At 32.0% G+C, this 22,238-nt stretch overlaps 1 protein-coding gene across 8 annotated transcripts in view; it reads right to left on the minus strand.

The window, feature by feature from the left end:
• LOC139527444 (protein kinase C delta type-like) overlaps positions 1-22,238 on the minus strand; it is a 76,288-nt gene that overhangs the window by 36,311 nt on the left and 17,739 nt on the right. For 4 of the 8 annotated variants that reach the window (XM_071322943.1, XM_071322912.1, XM_071322960.1 and 1 more), the window contains exons 2-4: positions 17,951-18,126; positions 6,716-6,861; positions 3,862-4,058 (exon numbers count right to left, since the gene is read on the minus strand). In XM_071322943.1, coding sequence (XP_071179044.1) covers positions 3,862-4,058; positions 6,716-6,845 — 327 coding nt within the window. In that variant the 5' untranslated portion in view covers positions 6,846-6,861; positions 17,951-18,126. The other 4 variants (XM_071322952.1, XM_071322920.1, XM_071322934.1 and 1 more) reach the window with 4 other exon arrangements.

Genomic DNA, 22,238 nt, shown 5'->3' on the forward strand with positions numbered 1-22,238 from the left:
TCTGATACATTTTTACTACCAATAAATTCATTACTTCCTTGTATATGTATTTCATATTCTGATGCTACTAATAAATTATTTCATTGTTAAAGTATTTCATATTCTGATACTACTAATAAATTCCTTCCTTGTTTGCAAGTAGTACTAATAAATTTCTTCCTTGTTCAAGTATTTCATATTCTGATACTACCAAGAAATTACTTCCCTTGTGTGAATTATTTAAAATATAGAAGTGACAAATTAATCAATTTTTAATGAGCTGTTAGGAAGCATTGCATGCAAAAAACTATTCAATATTGAACTGAAAAGAGAATTTAACAAGATTGATGACTACTTTTTATTAAATGAGGTTCACAGAGATTTCTTTAGCAGGACTCATGATTAGATAGAAAACAAGTCTATTGAAATAAAGTGAAAATTCCACAGAAGATCGTCTCCAATGGGATTTTTAACATCAGATGTTTACAGAAATATCAACTAACAGAGATTAAGAGTACCCAGAGGAATGCCCTTTATAAGATGGCATTAATGATCAGATATCGCACCACTGACGTAGGCACGTGTTAATAGAAACTCCACAGAGATACAGAGACAGATATTTCTCTACAACTGATTTAAATGTCATCTCCGTTATATAAACTGTACTAACTTTTTTGGAAGAACTAATATCAGAAAAAACCTCAGCTAAACTGAATAAACTGTCATATTTCAGTGTAATTATAAATCCCTGGAGAAATTACCCTTGTATTGTCTTCATCGTGGTGTTTCAGACAACTAATCTCATCCATAAAATCCAACTGATGGTTATAATTATGTAATGTATTTCTAGAAATCTTTCCTGGATTATCTCTATGAAATATAGGAACTGTATAAACAGCAATTTGCATCATATTTTCAAAAGTATAAAATATTTCATAAAATGCAAAATATTAATCAAGATCAAATTAGACAATAATCAGAGCAAGGAGACAAACAAATAGGCCACTTCCTTAGAGTATATAATATTTATTAAAATGCAAAATATTATTCCAGATTTAATTTATATTCTAGACAATAAACAGCGCCCAAAGACAAACAAAGTCTACTTTTATTTTCAAAATTAAAAGATCAAATATATGCCACAAAAAAAGAAGACAAGAAAAGTCATAAAAAGCTTGTACAAAAACAAGTTTATGAATGCTTACATTTATCTAATATGACATAAAGGAGATGTGAGGATATAATGGTGTATAATCAATGAGACAGCAATCCAACAACATAAATAAAGATTTGAAATTAAGATGTAGAAACATACAAATATGGGTACAGACATCTTGGCTAAGGTTTAAACACCACCCCTTCATATATATTCATTCTTGCGAAACACTATGAAAATAAAAAGATGTGGTATGATTACCAATGTGACAACGGAACCTTCCATAAGACAACAAACAAGTTACAACACTTTACATATATTTCATGGAAAAATCATAACCCATTTATATATTGAGCAGAAAATTAACATGTTTTACTCATTGACAAATAAACTTCTACAAGACTACCCCTAGCCTATATAATATAATTTTTATGAAATTGCACTCTACTGATATATTCTGCATTCTGAAAAAGTAGTGACATGTTTGTGAATACCTTTATATAGGAAAAGACAACCCCCAGTGAGATACTATGTATAATCTTGATACAACTACAGACTTTTACATTGGTAAGCCAGAACCTTAAGTTACTGTACAAAGAGTATGAAAAGGATGGTTGATCTACATTCATTACAAAATTAATGAATTTTGATAAGGTGGATCCAAAGGTTTATTGAACCAAGAATATAATTTTTACCGAGGCCATGTGCTGAGGTCAACCTAATTTCCTGGGATAATTAACCCTGTATCCACTACACTTAAGTCTTGAAATTGTTTTATTAGATGACAGATTTTTTTCGGGATGAGATGAATATTGATCCTACAATACACTGACTTGTTTGTGTTGCTGTCCAACTTATAGCAGTTTAATCAAAATTCCGGCCAAATTCGAATTGGTTTTCATCAAATCAAATCATCTGTTGTATCAAAGAACTAGTCTTCATTGTTAAAAGTGATAAAATAATTCATACTTTCATAACTTATAAGACTTCAATTCCACTACATAGCTGTAATGAAATCTTGAACTTTAAATAAATGGGGAATGTGTCCATGGCACACAGATGATGATTCCCCTTGCATGTAACTTTATAAAGGGACATAACTTAAAAAAAACCAGTAAAAGTAACTCTACCCAAATTAGTGCTTAATCTGTGTTTTGTGTTAATAATTTTGTGTATGAGTTTCATACCATTTGGTTGAGGCAATCTGAAGTTCGAGAATGGAAACCAATTTTAGAATGGACAAACGTACAGTTTATTGTAATGTGGCATTTGAAAAGTAAGAGAGTAATTTTGTAACTGCAGTTTTTGTATCTCTCTAAAATAAAAATTTCTAAATGCTTGAAAGCAGTCTTAAAATTGAAATTCAAAACACATATATATATTCAAAATAAATGTTTTTATGAATTAAAAGGGAAATAAGAATATATTAGATTATCCACATGAAAACTTAATGCAATCTTATTGTAACTTCACATACGGGTACAATTAAATGAAAATTACATGTTTGAATTCAAATAGACTTCTTATTCTTATGTACATACAAAACTGTTTAAAAAAAATAGTATGAAACCTTCTTGAAACATTTTTTATAGCAGTTCAAAAATAAGCAGTCCTCTCATCTTTTAAGACTCATTACAAAAACAATATATATAAAGTAACAAGGCTACACTTTCATAAGAGTTTTAAAGTGGTATTCAAATCATAAGTGTGCTTTATTAAATCACTTCACACTTTGACTGAGGCTCATCTACAGCAGTTAGCTTACATTTCTGACCAGCTGAACAGTTTGATCTGATATTTTTGCACTTTATACAAATTATATTATATATTGTAACAGAACTTTGTAGCAATTAATCAAATGATCAGATATCAACAAAACAGACAACCTTCCAGTTTTCCCATATAATAACAGCTGCTATAGGTAATGAATACATATAATCATAATGATATTTTTTTTCAAAGGAAAAGTGTGTCTCAAAATATATAATATTGACATAATTATATCTAATTGGTACTGAATCATGGAGGTATAAAAATGAGGAGATGTGGTATGGTTCCCAATGAGACAACTAACCACCTGAGACCTAATAATGTAGAAGTTAACACCTATAGGTCACAGCACAGCGTTCAACAATGAACCAATCCCATACCACATTGTACGCTATATGAAAGACCCCAAAACTGTAAATGTAAAATGTTTGAAAAGAAAAGACTCACAGCCTACGTAATGTACAAAACAATGAAAGGAAAACCAAATATGTGAAAACAGCAACAAACGATAACAACTGAATGCATATCAATCATATATGAATACTTTCATATCCAATGACTAAAACAAAATCTGAATAGATGTTTTTTTCAAAATCTGTACTTTTATCTGTCTTTTTTATATTTTATCTTAGTTATGTTATAAAAAAAAAAAAAAAAAAAAAAAAAAAAAACAAGAAGCTTCTTATAGCCTAAATTATGCACTGGGTAAATTTATACAATCAAATACCCTGTCAGATCTAACTAAATGCAGTTTTCTAAAAAAAAAAAAAAAGTCTATTGAAGGCATCAAAATAAACCACTTTGTCATTCCAAGCAATCAGCAAAGATGTCTTTTGAAATAGTTAGTATTTGGCTTCAAGATAAATGATAGTTACAGAACTGACCAAAAATGATTTATATATCAAGACAGTGTTTAAAGCTATAATAGCTGTTAATGGTTTGGGTTTTTTTCTTACCCAGGCAGTTGCTATATTTCCATCTGTGCATTTTTCTGCCAATACTTTTGCTGATAATGTAATTTCTGCTAAAAATCTGTTTGGTTTCTCCATGACAACAAGGTTGATAACTCTGCCATCATACAAATGAGCATCAAAACATGTATTCCATTCAGGATAAATTGTGCGCTTTTTCTGAACTTGCTGAATACCTCGACCTAAAATAAATTTGCAAAAAATTTAAATAAATCATATGAATAACAATTCATCACATTGATTTAACATGTAAAGATAAAGTGGAACTTCTTCTTACAGGTATCTGCAAATGGATCTAGTTATAAAATTTTAAATTACAAAATCTAAAAGTTAACCAAAGAACCATGAATATGAGGTCAGCCGATGGTCAAATTAATACTGTCGAACCACATGTACACTTTAAAACATTTCTTTAATAAACACAATATTTTTAAAGTTTTTTAAGTGGTCACTGAACCATCAGAATGGGGACAATGACAATTGGCTAACGCCAGAAGGAAACCTCGGACTGTAAAGCACCTGTATACCTAATATGGACTATCAAGCTCTCCTACCATATGAATCATGAAAGTTTATGTAAACTGCTAATAGCTGCCGGATAAGCATCCCTATTTCTTTGACTTAAGGAGGTTCGCAGGTATGAGATTTTTAGAAAAAAACTAAACCTTAATTTTTCATTACAAATTTTATTTATTACCTTAAGTAGTTGTTACTTTATCATATGGTACAAAAATCATTCCAAAAAATCAATTCATGTTGGCCCCAGATTTCTGTAATTTAGTTCTTTTTTTATTTCGATATTACCGCTATTTCTCCAATTAGTTCAACAGAAAACAAGAGGCTGTCACAACGACAGCAAACCGGATTTATTAACATTTATTTGTGTCCTGGCAATATCACAAGAACCATAACTGATGAATGCTGAAAGTGAAAATCGTCAATATCAAATTTGACCTCCATTTTGTAGTCAGTATCAACATATTAAAATTTGAAAAGCTTAGATTGAATGGTTCATTAGTAAATGCAACAACGTGAATGGAAACACCATTTTACGATCTTTCAAGAACCATAACTCCTGAACGGTAAAAGTCAAAATCGTCATTATTAAACTTGACCTCTATTTTGTCATCAGTAACAGCATATAAAAATTTCAAAAGCTTTGGTTGAATGGTTTATGAGAAAATGCACGGACACGACTGGAAACACCATTTTTCAATCTTTCAAGAACCATAACTCCTGAACAGTAAAAGTCAAAATCGTCATTATTGAACTTGACCTCCATTTTGTCATCAGTAACAATATATTAAAATTTGGGAAGCTTTGGTAGAACAGTTCATGCGTAAATGCACGGACACGACTGGAAACTCCATTTTTCAATCTTTCAAGAACCATAACTCCTGAACGGTAAAAGTCAAAATTGCCATTATTGAACTTGACCTTCATTTAGTTGTCAGTAACATCATATTAAAATTTTAAAAGCTTTGGTTTAACGGTTCATGAGTTAATGCATGGACAACATTTGATTGCCGCCCGGCCGCCCGCCGTACATCCCCAATTCAATAACCGACATTTTTGTCACAAAAATTCGGTTGAAAAGGACATTAACAAAAATGTATGCTTCTCTCGAAGGCAGATTGTGAGGGTAAATGAATGGTGACCCCATTTTTTTATTTCATTTTTGTATTAAGTATAAGATAAAGGTCATTTATAGAAAAATATAGAGAAATCCTATGTTAATTAAAAAATTTGATTTAGACCTGCGAGCCCCCTTAAGTGGCAGCCAAGATGATTAAAATAAGTGTCCTTGGTTAAGAATATTAGCACTTAAGTCATTAGCTTGACATACAAGATGTTCCAAACTTGATTAGTTACAAAAAATTATACCTAAGTGTAAACAGGTGTTTAGAATGTTCATTGAGGTTCTCTCACTCAGCCATTAGCACCAGGTAGGTAGCTGCCCTCATATTACCCTTTTACATCATACAGTAGTTTAATTACATTATTTTCTGGCATCATCATCAAACTAGTATTAAACAGCAGTAAACACAATTGAAGCTTTTGTTTGCTTTTGTATTTAATAATTTATCATCAATTTGATGAGACCCATTTGAGTATGATTAACTTTCCTTACACTTAACTCAGGTCAAAATGATTCTTTCTGATGAGTTAATCCATCATGATAAAAGCCTTTAACTGTTATAGTAGAGAGATATGCTGTTGTAGAATCTTTAGGATATATATATAGGTCACTTACTTGTGAATTAATCATGAAAATAATATTAGAACGTTATTCACTGAATTCTTGTTGTATAGAACATTGTTTACCAAACAATATGCTATTTTGGTGTAGCTTTTGAAAGTATGTTACTAATGCTAGAAGGATTCATAGATTGATGGATTGTAGCTTTTTTTTATCTACATGTCTAGTATATTAAGTTACAACATGGGTTGAGGAAGAGTGACTACCTACTCACTCACACTGGTAGCTGAATTTTATGGGTTCCCTGTGATTATTCATGTTTTTTTTTTCTTTTTTAACCTTGAATTGCATCTTCCTGATGGATTTTGATATTTGACCTTGAGTTCTTTTGTCTCTAATCTATCAGCCATACTTCTTGTACTGTGACCTTCAGTGTGACTTACTCAGTGGTAAAAAAAACTCCATATCAGTTATACCACTCAATTTCTACTCTAATTTTGAGACGTTTCATTACCTGGTGTCTGTACCGACTCTTTCACATTTACAGCTACATAAGGGTCAAACATGGAGGCTATCGAGTCCATTGAACTCCCTTTCCCCACCTGGAGTAGTTTTACTGGTATAAATCTAACTCCTTACCTGGTGTCTGTACAGACTCTTTCACATTTACAGCTACATAAGGGTCAAACATAGGGGCTATAGAGTCCATTGAACTCCCTTTCTCCACCTGGAGTAGTTTTACTCGTATAAATCCAACTCCTCCCGCCATCGCTAATGATCAAGTACTGCAAATGAAAGCAAATTTTAAATTAAAATTCTCATAATATAAAAGCTGTGTTAATAAACAATAACATAAGTTAGAAGACTGCTGATGTTATGGCAACCACATGTATTATAATGTACATCTTTCATAAAACAAAATTCCAAAGCAATGGAACAGTACTTTTATAGCTGTTCTTCAACTTAAGGTCACCAGAATGACACATTATTCTTGAATACTTTCAATGAGTACACCAATGGAGCTCTTGAGCAAATACAAAAAGGAAAAAATAGAAACCCCAAAAACAAAGGGGCACAGTATAACATTATAATTACAAATTTCCTGAAAAAGTTAGTCAGTACAATTATGGTTGATAATAATTAATACCTTTAACATTTTTATAAATTTAAATAATAATAAAAAAACGCACACCTACAGCCCCCCCCCCCCCCCCCCACCCCCCCTGCAAGTTCTATTTAAGTGTTATGATTTGGTTTGAATTTTTCAAAACATTAACTACTGTGGAATCATTTATTTCTTGTGGGTACCCGTTTTTTTGGATTGAGAAAAAAATAATATTTTCATGCAAGTCTGAATACGAGCTTATATAAATTCATGGTTCACCTAAGCCCTGATTATGAAAGCCCTGAATATAAGTATTCAAAGAATAATAATGAAAGATCAGGGTATTAATATTCATTTTTCAATATTCTCTTCAGGACATTTGAATATTTAATCAAAGCTTATTTTGAGGATCAAAAGGGAAATGTCCCTGTTTGATAGATCAGTATGACATTTTCGTTCTTCCTGCTTGATATAAGTCCTGTTTGATAATATAGTATCTTTAATCCCTTGTCATTTGAACAATAGTTCGGATCAATAAGTCAAATGAAAATGAAAACAATATCTGATTGATATATAATATGTTGTATAAAATTCTGTCAATTTGATGTATATTATTTCATTCTGAAATGTAACATCAGATAATATAGAATGTTGTCATAGCTATCCGGGAATGTTACTACTCCTGAAGCATATGTACTGGTTCTTAGATATAAGGAAGATGTGGTATGAGTGCCAATGAGACAACTCTCCATCCAAGTAACAGTTTATAAAAGTAAACCATTATAGGTTAATGTATGCCTTCAACACGAAGCATTGGCTCACACCAAACAGCAAGCTATAAAGGGCCCCAAAAATTACTGGTGTAAAACCATTCAAACAAGAAAACCAACAGTCTAATCTTTACAAAAACGAGAAACATATATGAACAACATAAACAGACGACAACTACTGTACATCAGATTCCTGACTTAGGACAGGCGCAAACATTGTACATTTACAAAGAGCAGGTATCCAGTTTTCTACTCTCAAATTGCAGAGACACTTGTAATTCAAAAGCCTGTTCATTCATTTTTAAATGCATTCATTAATTGTTTAAATCCCAACAACAAAAGAGATCTATGAGATAATCAAATCTTTAACAATAAAATACAATCTGAGATAAAATACAATATTATTTCATCTATTATTGGAGAATACGGGTATAACATGTATTTTTGTAAAGAAATAAAAATGTGAAACTCTTATTATTGGGATCATTGTGTCATTAAGTTTGTTTTCTGAATTTACATGTGAAAGACTTCACTATTGTACGCGGACTTTTACACTAATGTATGCCATGTATATGTTTACACTTTTGTTCATGCTTTTTCTATGATGAGGACCTCAGGGAAGATTTATTAAGTTAAATACCTAACCCTGTAAACCAACATAAAATAAAATATTTTTTTGTTACATTGTATTATAATTCAATTCAGCAGTTTTAAAAGCATCTGAAAACTTAAGCCTGCAATATAATAGACCAGGTCTGAGCTTGATGTCATAAAAAGAAATACGGTATGTTTTTCTAATCTTTAAAATTTCTCGCTTTAAATGACAAAATTGTCTTCAAATCAGAGCACTTCTATCATCAATGAGCCAACTTTAATGGACACCTTTGTATGAGAACAACTAAAATTATAAAAAAAGTTTAAAACTAAACAACAATGAAATATTTTAATTGTTTCATTTTTATAAGATGACGATCAAATGCCGCGAACAAAATTGGAATTCTAGTTCAATGGATAGAAGAATTACAGAAAATCGTTGATATTTTTTATCGGCTATTTTAAAACTCATTTGTATGCTTCTATTCAAAAGCAGCTTTCTACTTCAGAGTTGATGTTACAATTTGTATGTATCAAGCATATATATCATCAAATGCTTCACTATCATTGAAATCTAATTACCAAATTAGAGCTCAAACAAACCTGAAGTCTAATTCTCCACAATACATTAGTCGAGCTTAGGTCAAATATATTAGGTATTCAATAAAAAATGAGCAATATGTTTGGGACAAGCTGACAGACATTATTGGAAGTTTTTCCATTCTAGGTAATAAGTTTTACCATTAAGAATCGGACTACATGACAGCCAATATCACTCTGTTAACAGCATCAATGGAAGAACTCTGCTTAGTCTGTCCCGATGATAGGCAGGCATGAAAAATTGATGAGCACCTCACGATTCTATTATTTATGGATGAATCTTTATCCCAAACCATCATAGTATTTTTAATTATTTGAATGCTTATAGATTCAACTACATTTTGTACTACATGTCACATTGTTTTCTAAAACAAGAACGGTAAAAAAAAAAAAATTTAAATTCAGAATTTATAATTGTACAACATGTTCAACTAATAACAGTTAAACAGTTTTTCTATATAATTAATGATTAATCCACATGCCTTGCAGTAGATATAACACATAGAATCATAAGACAATATATAAGACAATAAATCGTGTACCAATATTGATGCAGAAATAAATGTTTTCATGTTCTACATAATTAACCTATATGAAAAATTGATGAGCACCTCATGATCAGATTGTTTAATGTTTGAAATATGAGCCAACAATTGAATCAAACATTGACTTTGGACATAATGCATTTGTTAACTTTCCTGAGTATTTGGAGCATTAATCAAAATGTATTGACTTAAGTTTGAAGATTTATTTTACAAATCTTAAAGGACATCAATCCTTCTGAAAACAAACCATATAACTTTTGCTTGAACAAGACTTTCCTACTTGCAATACATTCACAATGGTAGATAAAAGTCATCCTAGAAAACCAGGCACCAAAATGATATTGCATAACAATTGCAATATAGTAGAACTAGAAAGTAATGAAGATAACCTGGCTTCAAATTGAGACAAATCCCAAAATAACAGTAGAAAATACTGAAGATAACCTGGCTTCAAATTGAGACAAATGCCAAATAGCAGTAGAAAATACTGAAGATAACCTGGCTTCAAATTGAGACAAATGCCAAATAGCAGTAGAAAATACTGAAGATAACTTGACTCCAAATTCAAACAAATGCCAAATAGCAGTCCAAAATACTGAAGATAACTTGACTCCAAATTCAGACAGATGCCAAATAGCAGTAGAAAATACTGAAGATAACCTGGCTTCAAATTGAGACAAATAGCCTATTTTGCATTTGTCTTAATTTAAAGCCAGGTTATCGTCAGTATTTTCTACTGCTATTTCAAATAGCAGTAGAAAATTCTGAAGATAACTTGCCTTCAAATTGAGACAAATTCCAAATAGCAGTCCAAAATACTGAAGATAACTTGGCTTCAAATAGAGACAAATGCCAAATAGCAGTATAAAATACTGAAGATAACTGAGTGGCTTTGAATTAACACGAATTCAAAATATCAATATAGAATATGGTAAAAGTGTGTACTGTAAACATGATCATGTATAAAATGTATCTAGTAGGATCAAGTACAGGAAATAGATATTTACACCAATAAGCTGCACACACTCTGGTGTTTACATTTAACCATTCATGTAACAGGACTGACCTATTTGAACTCAAGGAAAGGAACATTATAAAAGCGATGTTTCTTTGCTTTTTATGTTGTTTTTTTGCCTTGATTATGTACTGTTTTTTTTTTTATCATAATGGATGGATACCCCATACCCCATATCCCTTGTTTTTTCTATTATAATTGCTAAATACTTTTAAATTTAAAACAAGAATGTGTCCATATTATATGGATGTCCCACTTATTAAGCACTATCATTTTCTTGGTTCAATGGACCTTGAAATTGGATAAAACTTTGGCATTAAAATTAGAAAGATCATATCATAGGGAACATGTGTGCTAAGTTTGAGGATGATTGGACCTTGACTTATCAAAAACTAACTTGACCAAAAACTTTAACTAAACATTTTCACCTTAAGCTGGACAGACGAACAGACGAAAAAATGAATGGAAATATGAACAGACTAATGAACAGATGGATGAACGGATGCACATGAATAACATAATGCCCCTAGATGGGCATAAAGATATTACTGATATTGTAACAATTGTTAGTTATAATCCAACTTATTGCAATTTGGTAGGATGCATACAGAAGACCAACATAAATAGGTTATACTGGACATGATGGAACAGTCATTTTGTGGAATTGATGGCCCCAAGAGGAAACAGTCATTTTATGGATATGATGGACCCAAGAGGAAACAGTCATTTTATGGATATGATGGATCTATGAGGAAACAGTCATTTTGTGGACATGATGGACCTTTGGGGGACCAGTCGTTTTGTGGACATGATGGACCTATGAGGGACCAGTCGTTTTGTGAAAGTGATGGACCCAAGAGGGACCAGTCGTTTTGTGGACATGATGGACCCATGAGGGAGCAGTCATTTTGTAGAGTTCACATAGTTAAAATCTCACAATATTGCTTAGAATATGTAGTGTTATGAAAGAGAAATCCTGACTTCAGTAGGTCACTGGATTAAGCTGAGTTTTCTTTTATTTATACACAAGATTTTTTATAGTTTCATATGTAATTAAGCTACACAGATTGTTTTTGTCCATAAAGAATCAGTCTGGTAAATACTAAAATGCTAAATGTTTTATTCTCATACTAACAATTTCTAGCCAAATGAAGAATCTCAATATGTCTACTGAACCCAACTGTTCAATAATCCAACAAACTGTCATCTTTTTTACCCATTATAAACCTATCAGGATTATCCTGGACAATTATAACAATGCTCCTTCCTGAAATCTCCCAAAGAATGAAAGTTCCCAAATGATTATCCTTTCCACTGATGTCTCAAGTGTAGAAAGCTTTATATTGTAATGGCTAATCCATCACACTAATTCTTCATCTAGATGTCATCATCAACAGCAATAAAATAAATTTAAACATTTACCCCCTCAAGGATGATGTAGCTTGCATGCTGTCACAGTATGAACTTAATCCATAACAATAATTTCCCGTCCAGACTGAGTTCTTTATTTTCTTCACAAATACCCATAAGGATATGTTAAACTGATTAAATGTCCATTGAGTTGAATAAAATGTCCATTAAAAATGTCCTAAGGAAACTAGGCATGCTAGACGAGAGTGTATACATGTACAAGCTAAAAATAATTTTATTTCACCCACATTTTAAATATTAGTCTTTCTCATATGTTTATAGGTACATGTGGTACTTTTTAAGAAGTTCACTTATTTTTTGTGCATATAACAAAAAAATAAATCATAACAGTGAGGGGATAAAAATACTTGTGTACATGGTGTATGGATGACAACATCACAATTTGGTTTTATTTTCAACAAATATGTGTTTATTGCCATTTAAAGGATTAAATATTTGATTAAATCTTACAAAAATAGATATATACTGACAGATATTTAATCAAAATAAATGAATGTTATTTAATGGTCCATAAAATTCAAAGCACCTGAGATGTATACATCACTCACCCAGTAATGTTAAATCTAGGTCAAACAACCAAATGTTTACATAGATATACAAATAATTCAAATATCTCATACCTTTGCTCGTCAGTAGTTTCAATGTCAAAAATGTTCATAAATAGTCCATTTCAATTTATCCCACTAAAGCACATGAAAAACCTTAAAATATTTTAAGTAACTTTAAAATTTCAACAAGGAAGGATCAGTTAATCACCTTTAACCAAGTATGTATATATAGGAAGTTTAAAGAGTTTTAAAAGGGGAGGTGTCAAAAATGAAATTAAAAAAAAAATCAAATAGGGAAAATTTCAAAACTTATAAAAACTAAATCTTTTACATAAACAGTGGCGGATCCAGGGGAAGTGTTCCCCCACCCCCCCTTTTTTTTGGACGATCAATGCATTTGAATGGGGACATATAGTTGGAACCCCTCCTTTGTCCTGGGTTGGGACCCCCCCCACACCCACACCTTTTAAAATGGCTGGATCCGCCCCTGATAAATATAAGATTTCCATTGATTTATCTAAATAAAGTAATCTATTTCCATTAATGCCCCACCTACCCTTTTAGATTTATTAGTAATTTATAATTTATGCATTGAATACATGAAGAAAAGTAAATCTATGAGTATACAAAGTCCATGAAGTCAAGGTCAGATTACCCTTGTTCAGCATGTGAATAGATACATAAATCAAACACTGTTTACAGGCTACATGAGAATATGATCTTGTAATAAGCTTATAAATAGCATCCTAAAAAACTTTTTTATCCACTAAATCTCTTATCAAACTATGAATCTATGAAGCTGCTGTCTATTCAAGTTGGCATCATATGAAGAGTATGTTGCTTGTTTTGCAATCATTCATCAGCCTAGAACTGACCTCTATTACACTTGACTAATAGTTAAAAACTGACCAAATCATTGAGAGCATGTGAATCCTTAACCAATGGTTTTGAGGTCAATGGCAAGTGATCCTGTCAGACTGACATGTACTTCTACAATAGATATAGACTTGTGTTCAAGCAGTGAGTGAGCAATTCCTTGTTGGTAGCTTCAAATCCAATGGCAATATGTCATGTATGTTCAGGAGGAGAACACATTCAAAATAAGTACAATAGGCAGGTCCTTCCAGGATGAAAGTCACAGAAATTTGGACTGCCACTAGAAAATAAGGGTATGTTGGATGGGGACAGAAATTTTCCTTAAAATGTCAAATAGCACTGACTCTCTACATAAGGTAAAACCAGTTATGTACATTCTGTACAGCCACAATGAAGCCCCTCTTTTGCAAAGGTGTAATACTACCAGCCTCAAGAAGAACAATAGTGATAGTATTTCTAATCCACTGCAGTCACCCTTGGGGTTTGCTCTAGCAGTGTGGCACAGCTTTAAGATTAGGAGTGCTGAAGCACAGTTCTTGTCTGAATAGTGAATCATAAGGACAATATAATCATGTTTATGGATGAAAAGGTGAAATAAAATAATTAATAAATATACTTGCCGATTTTATAGTATTTTGATGTTGTGAAAATCTATTTTTAGATGTTGAAATGATTTTTTTTACAAGGAAAAGTAACTATTTTTATTTGCAAAACAATAAGGTCAGTGTGGAGAACAAAAAGGGCAAAGATAATTCATGCATAGATTTTTAAGGGTGTTAGCTTGGACACTGTAGACTTATATATATATATTGTTTTGATCTAATCATAAAAACTTTACAAAAATATCTGAAGTTCAGTCAACCATAAAAATGAGTTATGTGGGATTTACTTGCATCAGTCTGACACATTGCTCATAGTGAAGTATATCTGTGTAATACATTTTATGAAATCAATCTTCAGGCAGGCCAAATATGATTAAGAAAATAAAATGATTCTTATACCATATTTAAAGATGTTGCCTGACCATGTGCATCAAAAGTACCTAAAACAGTCAGTCAAACAATTTAATTCATTAAACCTACAAAGCAAATTTCAAAACTCATTGAAGCATCAAATTGAGAACAAGGTCAACAGGTATTTTAGATTTAAGATGAAAAGTGATGAGCATATGGCATCTAAGCATGAAATATGAATACCATCTGAAATATGAATTATATTACCCATCTTACCCTTTGAATGCAGAAAGAACATACCTTCCAGAAGCATTAGGATAGATGAAAAAGTCATCAGCATATAAATGTAAAATACAGCCTGTGGGCTATAACTGGTCCAAATTATATTGAACTTTAGAGCAAATATCATTCAAGGTGGGTTTTTCCACAAGCCAAATTCACTGTAATTTTTTTTTCAACAATGGACATTATTTTCATTGTATTGCTCAGAGCTAAAACTGATTTAATAGACTAAATACATGTACATAGTTGTAGATCGATTGATATGTTAATACAACTTTCAATTTCTCACCTTATCAAAATTGAAATGGCTTTATAATATATTAAAAGAGATGTTTAACTTTTCATGTATACATAGTAAATACAGTTGTGTGACAATGAAACTTAAATAAAGTGGAATATACATTGGAAAAGGAAGTTTAACTGTCACATGTGGTGGGTGGTTTTATCAAAGTTCAATCAGTGAAATAGATTTTGCACATAATTTAAAAAAATGATTTAAAACGTTTCCTCTTTTGATCACTAGATACGAGTATAAAAGATAAGAAGCAGACCATGTCCTATCTACCTTACATGTATTAAACTTTATTGTGTTTCATTTAATAATAGTGTTATGAATGGCATAATTCAACATTATTTATTTTTTCTTAGAAATAAAAAAAAACATTTTCTATATGAGACAAAACAGGGTTAGAAATTATCATGATGGAATTAGCCATCATGCAAACTTTAAAACAGAGTATTTCAAAAAAAAATTGTCCCTTTTTTCAAGTTGCCTGATATTGTACAATGCATTCTCTCTTAAAAATAGTTTCACTGTCACATTGACATATATGCCTAACATCCAGTTTTATTTATATAGAGTTGTATTTTCTTAACCTACTTCATATTTTCTTTAACACAGAAGTTATTAGTATAAAGTCTGATTTTCTGCTGAAAACTTCCTTGAAGTAATGGTCATATCATATAATTATATTATGTGTACTCTAAAGCAATAATTTGTTGTTAATCATTTATATTTAATAGACTGTTTCAGATACCTGGATTATCCGTATTCATTGACAAAGCTTAGATTTAACAAGAGTGCACACGCTGAAATGTCTCGCCTTCTTTACTAATCATTGATATTATGTTGATAGTCCTAAGTATAAAACTAAGCTTTATTACAATTATCACACAAACAGAACATTAACCAAGATAACTAAACATAGACCAATGAACCTTGAAAATGAGGTCAAGGTCAGATGAACCATGCCAGGCAGACATGTACAGCTAACAATGCTTCTCTACAACATATATACTTGACCTATTACTTATAGTTTAAGAAAAATAGACCAAAACACAAAAACTTAACACTGTGCAATGAACCGTGAAAATGAGGTAACGGTCAAATAAAACCTGCGCGACTGACATAAAGATCATAAAATATTTCCATTCACCAAATATAGTTGACCTATGGCATATAGAATTAGATAAAAAGACCAAAACTCAAAAACTTAACTTTGACCACTGAACCATAAAAATGAGGTCAAGGTCACATGACATCTGCCCGCTAGACATGTACACCTTACAATCATTCTATAAAACAAATATAGTAGACCTATTGCATATAGTATGAGAAAAACAGACCAAAACACAAAAATTTAACTATAACCACTGAACCATGAAAATGAGGTCAAGGTCAGATGACACCTGCCAGTTGGACATGTACACCTTACAGTCCTTCCATACACCGAATATACTAGCCTTATTGCTTATAGTATCTGAGATATGGACTTGACCACCAAAACTTAACCTTGTTCACTGCGATCCATGAAATTAGGTCGAGGTCAAGTGAAAACTGTCTGACAGACATGAGGACCTTGCAAGGTAAGCACATATCAAATATAGTTATTCTATTACTTATAATAAGAGAGAATTCAACATTACAAAAAATCTGAACTTTTTTTTCAAGTGGACACTGAACCATGAAAATGAGGTCAAGGTCATTGGACATGTGACTGACGGAAACTTCATAACATGAGGCATCTAGATACAAAGTAATAAGCATCCAGGTCTTCCACCTTCTAAAATATAAAGCTTTTAAGAAGTTAGCTAACGCCGCCGCTACCACCGTAGCCGCCGCCGCTGCCACCGTTGCCGCCGCCGACAGATCACTATCCCTATGTCGAGCTTTCTGCAACAAAAGTTGCAGGCTCGACAAAAATCACTGCCTCATTAAAAGATTTAGATCATGTTGAAGGAGTCATAAAAATAATTGAGAACGGAAATGGAGGATGTGTCAAAGGGACAAAAACCCAACCACAGAGCAGATAACAGCTAAAGGCCACCCATGGGTCTACAACGCAGTGGGAAAATCTAGCACCCATGTCCAACATTCTAGAGAGTAAAGGCTTTTTCAAGATACATGTAATAATGCTCACCTAGTAACTTATGTAATTTTCACATTAATCCCTAACAGAATTTAAAAATTTTAAATAACACTAAGGTCAAGTAACTGATTGTTACTTCATGGTTATTATAACATTTTGAAAATATAGAGAATTTCTAGTAAAGTAATATACTACAAATAATTACCTTAAAATCAAATTTTAGGCTTGATGACTGTGAAGATGACACAATTAAGCATCATAAATAAATGTGAAACTAAATGTGTCAAAACCACACAAATGGCCCTGCTCACAGAAATAGCTTGAATCTATTTTGAGGAGTGAAAATTAGAGTAGTAAAGTCCATTTAGCCTATTTTCAAGAATGTTTCAAAAACCGTAATTTTGACAAAATTATAGTTGACTCACATATAAAAACTCAGCTCAATATGTGAAGTCAGAAAAAACAGCTGTGTAACCTTATTGCCTCCAAATTTTCAAAATCCAAAGCCAAGAAACTTGACAAAAATCGGCAGGGTAGAACCAAATGGAAATTTGTTCCGTGTAACTCATTATACTAGACAGCTTTGTGATGTAGAAAAGTCTGAATGGTTTAGCATAAAAGCATTTAATCCTTGTAACCTTGACCTTGAACTTTAATCAACATATCCATAAGTACAGGAACTATTTCAAGCTTAACATGTCACCACTATAGATAAGGAAACTAATGCACTAACATAGCATATAATTATGACTGCCTCTAAAACTCTTAAATTAAAATGTACCCTACCTTTGTAAAAAAAACTAATTAATTGTCAGTTTGATGTTCAGTCACAGTAATCAGAAGAAGCATTGATGTAAATGTCAACACATGGGTTTATAATGTTAATTCCATACAATCTAGCATCTGCTTATCATATTTTTCTTATTCCACTTTTAAATATATGTTTCTTCTACATCTTTGACCTGAAAATATACCAAAACTAATATTGTCATATTGCTAATTCTAAACTAAACCATCATAACCATGACAACATTTTTTGATAGCCATATTATCAATTGTAAACTAAACCATGACAACATTTTAGGATATTGTCATACTATTAATTCTAAACTAAACCATGACAACATTTTAGGATATTGTCATACTATTAATTCTAAATTAAACCATGACAACATTTTGGGATATTGTCATAATTATTATCAATTGTAAACTTAACCATGACATTTTGGGATATTGTCATACTATTAATTCTAAACTAAACCATGACAACATTTTGGGAGACTGTCATACTATCAATTCTAAACTAAACCATGACAACATTTTTGGATATTGTCATATTATTAATACTAAACTAAACCAGGACAAATTTTTGGGCTATTAATAATTCTAAACTAAACCATGACAACTTTTTTGGATATTGTCATAATATTAATTCTAAACTAAACCATGACAACTTTTTAGGATATTGTCATATTATTAATTCTAAACTAAACCATGACAACTTTTTTGGATATTGTCATATTATTAATTCTAAACTAAACCATGACAACATTTTGGAGTATTGTCATATTAACAATTGTAAACTAATCCATGATAACATTTTTCGATATTACCATATAATCAATTGTAAACTTAACCATGGCAACTTTTTTGGATATAGTCTTATCATTAATTCTTAACTAAACCATGACAACTTTTTGGGATATAGTCATACTATTAATTCTAAATTAAACCATGACAACTTTTTGGGATATTGTCACCTGTCCAGATACCTATGGTAGAGCTTAAATTTATAGACTTTGTTTACTGCAAAAACAAAAATCAAGATGCTTTATGTGATGCCATTTGTTATATGACATAAATGAAAACTTCCATGCTAAGTGGGCCTAATAAAATTTAAAGTGATTGTCAAACAGAAAGTGACTTCCTGACAGATTGGTAAATTGCTTACACAGAACAACTCAACAATAGACAATTCCATTATATTGAATACCACATGATACCAGTTCATTAACAAAACATTACATGCTCAATGGTTGTAATACTATTCAACGTATTATTAAACAGGAAGTGACTCCTAGGCTGATCTGGAAATCGCTTATGCAGTACATCTCAATATTACATGGTTCAATACATTATGTACTATAAATATTCTTTATCTTATTAATAATACAGAAGTTGAACAATTGATGTGTAATGAAAATGTGTTATACTCCAATTTAGTGTTTTTTATGAATAAACAGCGGGGTTCAATTCTCCATGTGACATCAGCCTCATTTCACTTATTAATTTGTTCATCACTTATTTGACTTATTTAAGTGCAAACCTATGCATTTATAATACAATTCAATTTTATAACATGTTAGACTACATGTATTTAGTATTTCATTAATACAATTTGAACAAAGTATATTCTTGTTTTAGATTTTTTTCTAGTTCTAAATACATTACTTTAGAAAATGGTTTTATATGCAAAATTATATTATGTTCATGCTGAGAAACATAAGCAATAAAGCTGATTAAAATTCCATCAGTGTTTCGTTAAGCCCAATACTTATCAAGACTTTTAGTACTTGTCCCTCTCCACTATTTATACTAGATGATATAATGAGATAATTATATGATTATCTTCTCTTTATCATAGAACTAAGTGATAGCTTTTGGCATTCATAAGTACTCTCTGTAGGCTTTTCATGTCACTTATTTAAGGCAGGCTTACAAACATGTTCTGTAATTATATTGAATAGAAATGAGGTGGTAGTGAACAAATCTTGTTCAGTGTCACAAACTACAGTACAAATACCCCATATTGTCTGGTTCCTGGTCCATGAAACCTGTTCCTATTGTTTGATTGATAGGTGTTTAATGCCATTTTCAGCACTATATTTGCTTTTTCAGGGAGGTCAGTCTTTATTGGTGGAGGAAGTCTAAGAGCATGGAAGAGAACCACTGACCTTCGTTAAGAAATCTGACAATTCTCCTTAATTAAGATTGGAGTCAGATGCACCCTGCCATTTGAGGGATTTGAACTCGCAATCTTGGTGTTGTTAGGCTAGTTATACAGAAGTTGGACTACTTCGACCACTCAGCCACTTTTTTATCTTAACTATTTGGCCAGTTCCAATCCAAACATTTCTTTTGAGGTATGGAACTGTGTGGTCAATTTTTTAGTGATTCATAAACTTATACACAAGTTACTGTCCTGAAACAAGAAAAATGCTTGTTTTGGCCCCTTTTTAGCCCCTTAATCTCCTAAACAGATAAGCCAATAACCCCCAAATTCAAACCCAACTGTCTTTTTGTGGTATGGAACCTTGTGAATCAATTTCGTAGAGATCCAGACACTGAATATCAAGTTATTGTTCCAAAACCAAAAATGTTGCCATCCAATAAAAGCTGCAATTCAAAAAATTTACTAGATTAAACTTTCAATTTATTTTTCAAGTACATGTACTATACATGTACACACAAATCTGTCACATCAATAATGATGTTTTATTTATAACCAAAATTAGATAACCTCAAGTTGTATAAATATGTGCATTACTGTGCATTACTGATAAAAACTGCACAATAATCCTGTGTTACTATATGTATATAAAAAGGTAATACCTGTTCTACAGGGAATAAAATTGATAAAACAAAAATCATAAATAAAACACTTGGTCAGGTAACAATATGAAAAGATGGTAATCCTGTGATGTTAGGTACACCAAGATGAGACAGACAACAACCCAATGACAAAAAGGAAGGTCAAATGAAGGAGAACAACGAATGAGACAGACAACAACCCAATGACAAAAAGGAAGGTCAAATGAAGGAGAACAACCAATGAGACAGACAACAACCCAATGACAAAAAGGAAGGTCAAATGAAGGAGAACAACCAATGAGACAGACAACAACCCAATGACAAAAAGGAAGGTCAAATGAAGGAGAACAACCAATGAGACAGACAACAACCCAATGACAAAAAGGAAGGTCAAATGAAGGAGAACAATCAATGAGACAGACAACAACCCAATGACAAAAAGGAAGGTCAAATGAAGGAGAACAACCAATGAGACAGACAACACAACCCAATGACAAAAAGGAAGGTCAAATGAAGGAGAACAACGAATGAGACAGACAACAACCCAATGACAAAAAGGAAGGTCAAATGAAGGAGAACAACCAATGAGACAGACAACAACCCAATGACAAAAAGGAAGGTCAAATGAAGGAGAACAACGAATGAGACAGACAACACAACCCAATGACAAAAAGGAAGGTCAAATGAAGGAGAACAACCAATGAGACAGACAACAACCCAATGACAAAAAGGAAGGTCAAATGAAGGAGAACAACGAATGAGACAGACAACACAACCCAATGACAAAAAGGAAGGTCAAATGAAGGAGAACAACCAATGAGACAGACAACAACCCAATGACAAAAAGGAAGGTCAAATGAAGGAGAACAACCAATGAGACAGACAACAACCCAATGACAAAAAGGAAGGTCAAATGAAGGAGAACAACGAATGAGACAGACAACACAACCCAATGACAAAAAGGAAGGTCAAATGAAGGAGAACAACGAATGAGACAGACAACAACCCAATGACAAAAAGGAAGGTCAAATGAAGGAGAACAACCAATGAGACAGACAACAACCCAATGACAAAAAGGAAGGTCAAATGAAGGAGAACAACGAATGAGACAGACAACAACCCAATGACAAAAAGGAAGGTCAAATGAAGGAGAACAACGAATGAGACAGACAACAACCCAATGACAAAAAGGAAGGTCAAATGAAGGAGAACAACCAATGAGACAGACAACAACCCAATGACAAAAAGGAAGGTCAAATGAAGGAGAACAACCAATGAGACAGACAACAACCCAATGACAAAAAGGAAGGTCAAATGAAGGAGAACAACCAATGAGACAGACAACAACCCAATGACAAAAAGGAAGGTCAAATGAAGGAGAACAACCAATGAGACAGACAACAACCCAATGACAAAAAGGAAGGTCAAATGAAGGAGAACAACCAATGAGACAGACAACAACCCAATGACAAAAAGGAAGGTC

This window comes from Mytilus edulis, chromosome 1, assembly GCF_963676685.1.
Source record: "Mytilus edulis chromosome 1, xbMytEdul2.2, whole genome shotgun sequence".
In the NCBI taxonomy this organism is placed as follows: domain Eukaryota; kingdom Metazoa; phylum Mollusca; class Bivalvia; order Mytilida; family Mytilidae; genus Mytilus; species Mytilus edulis.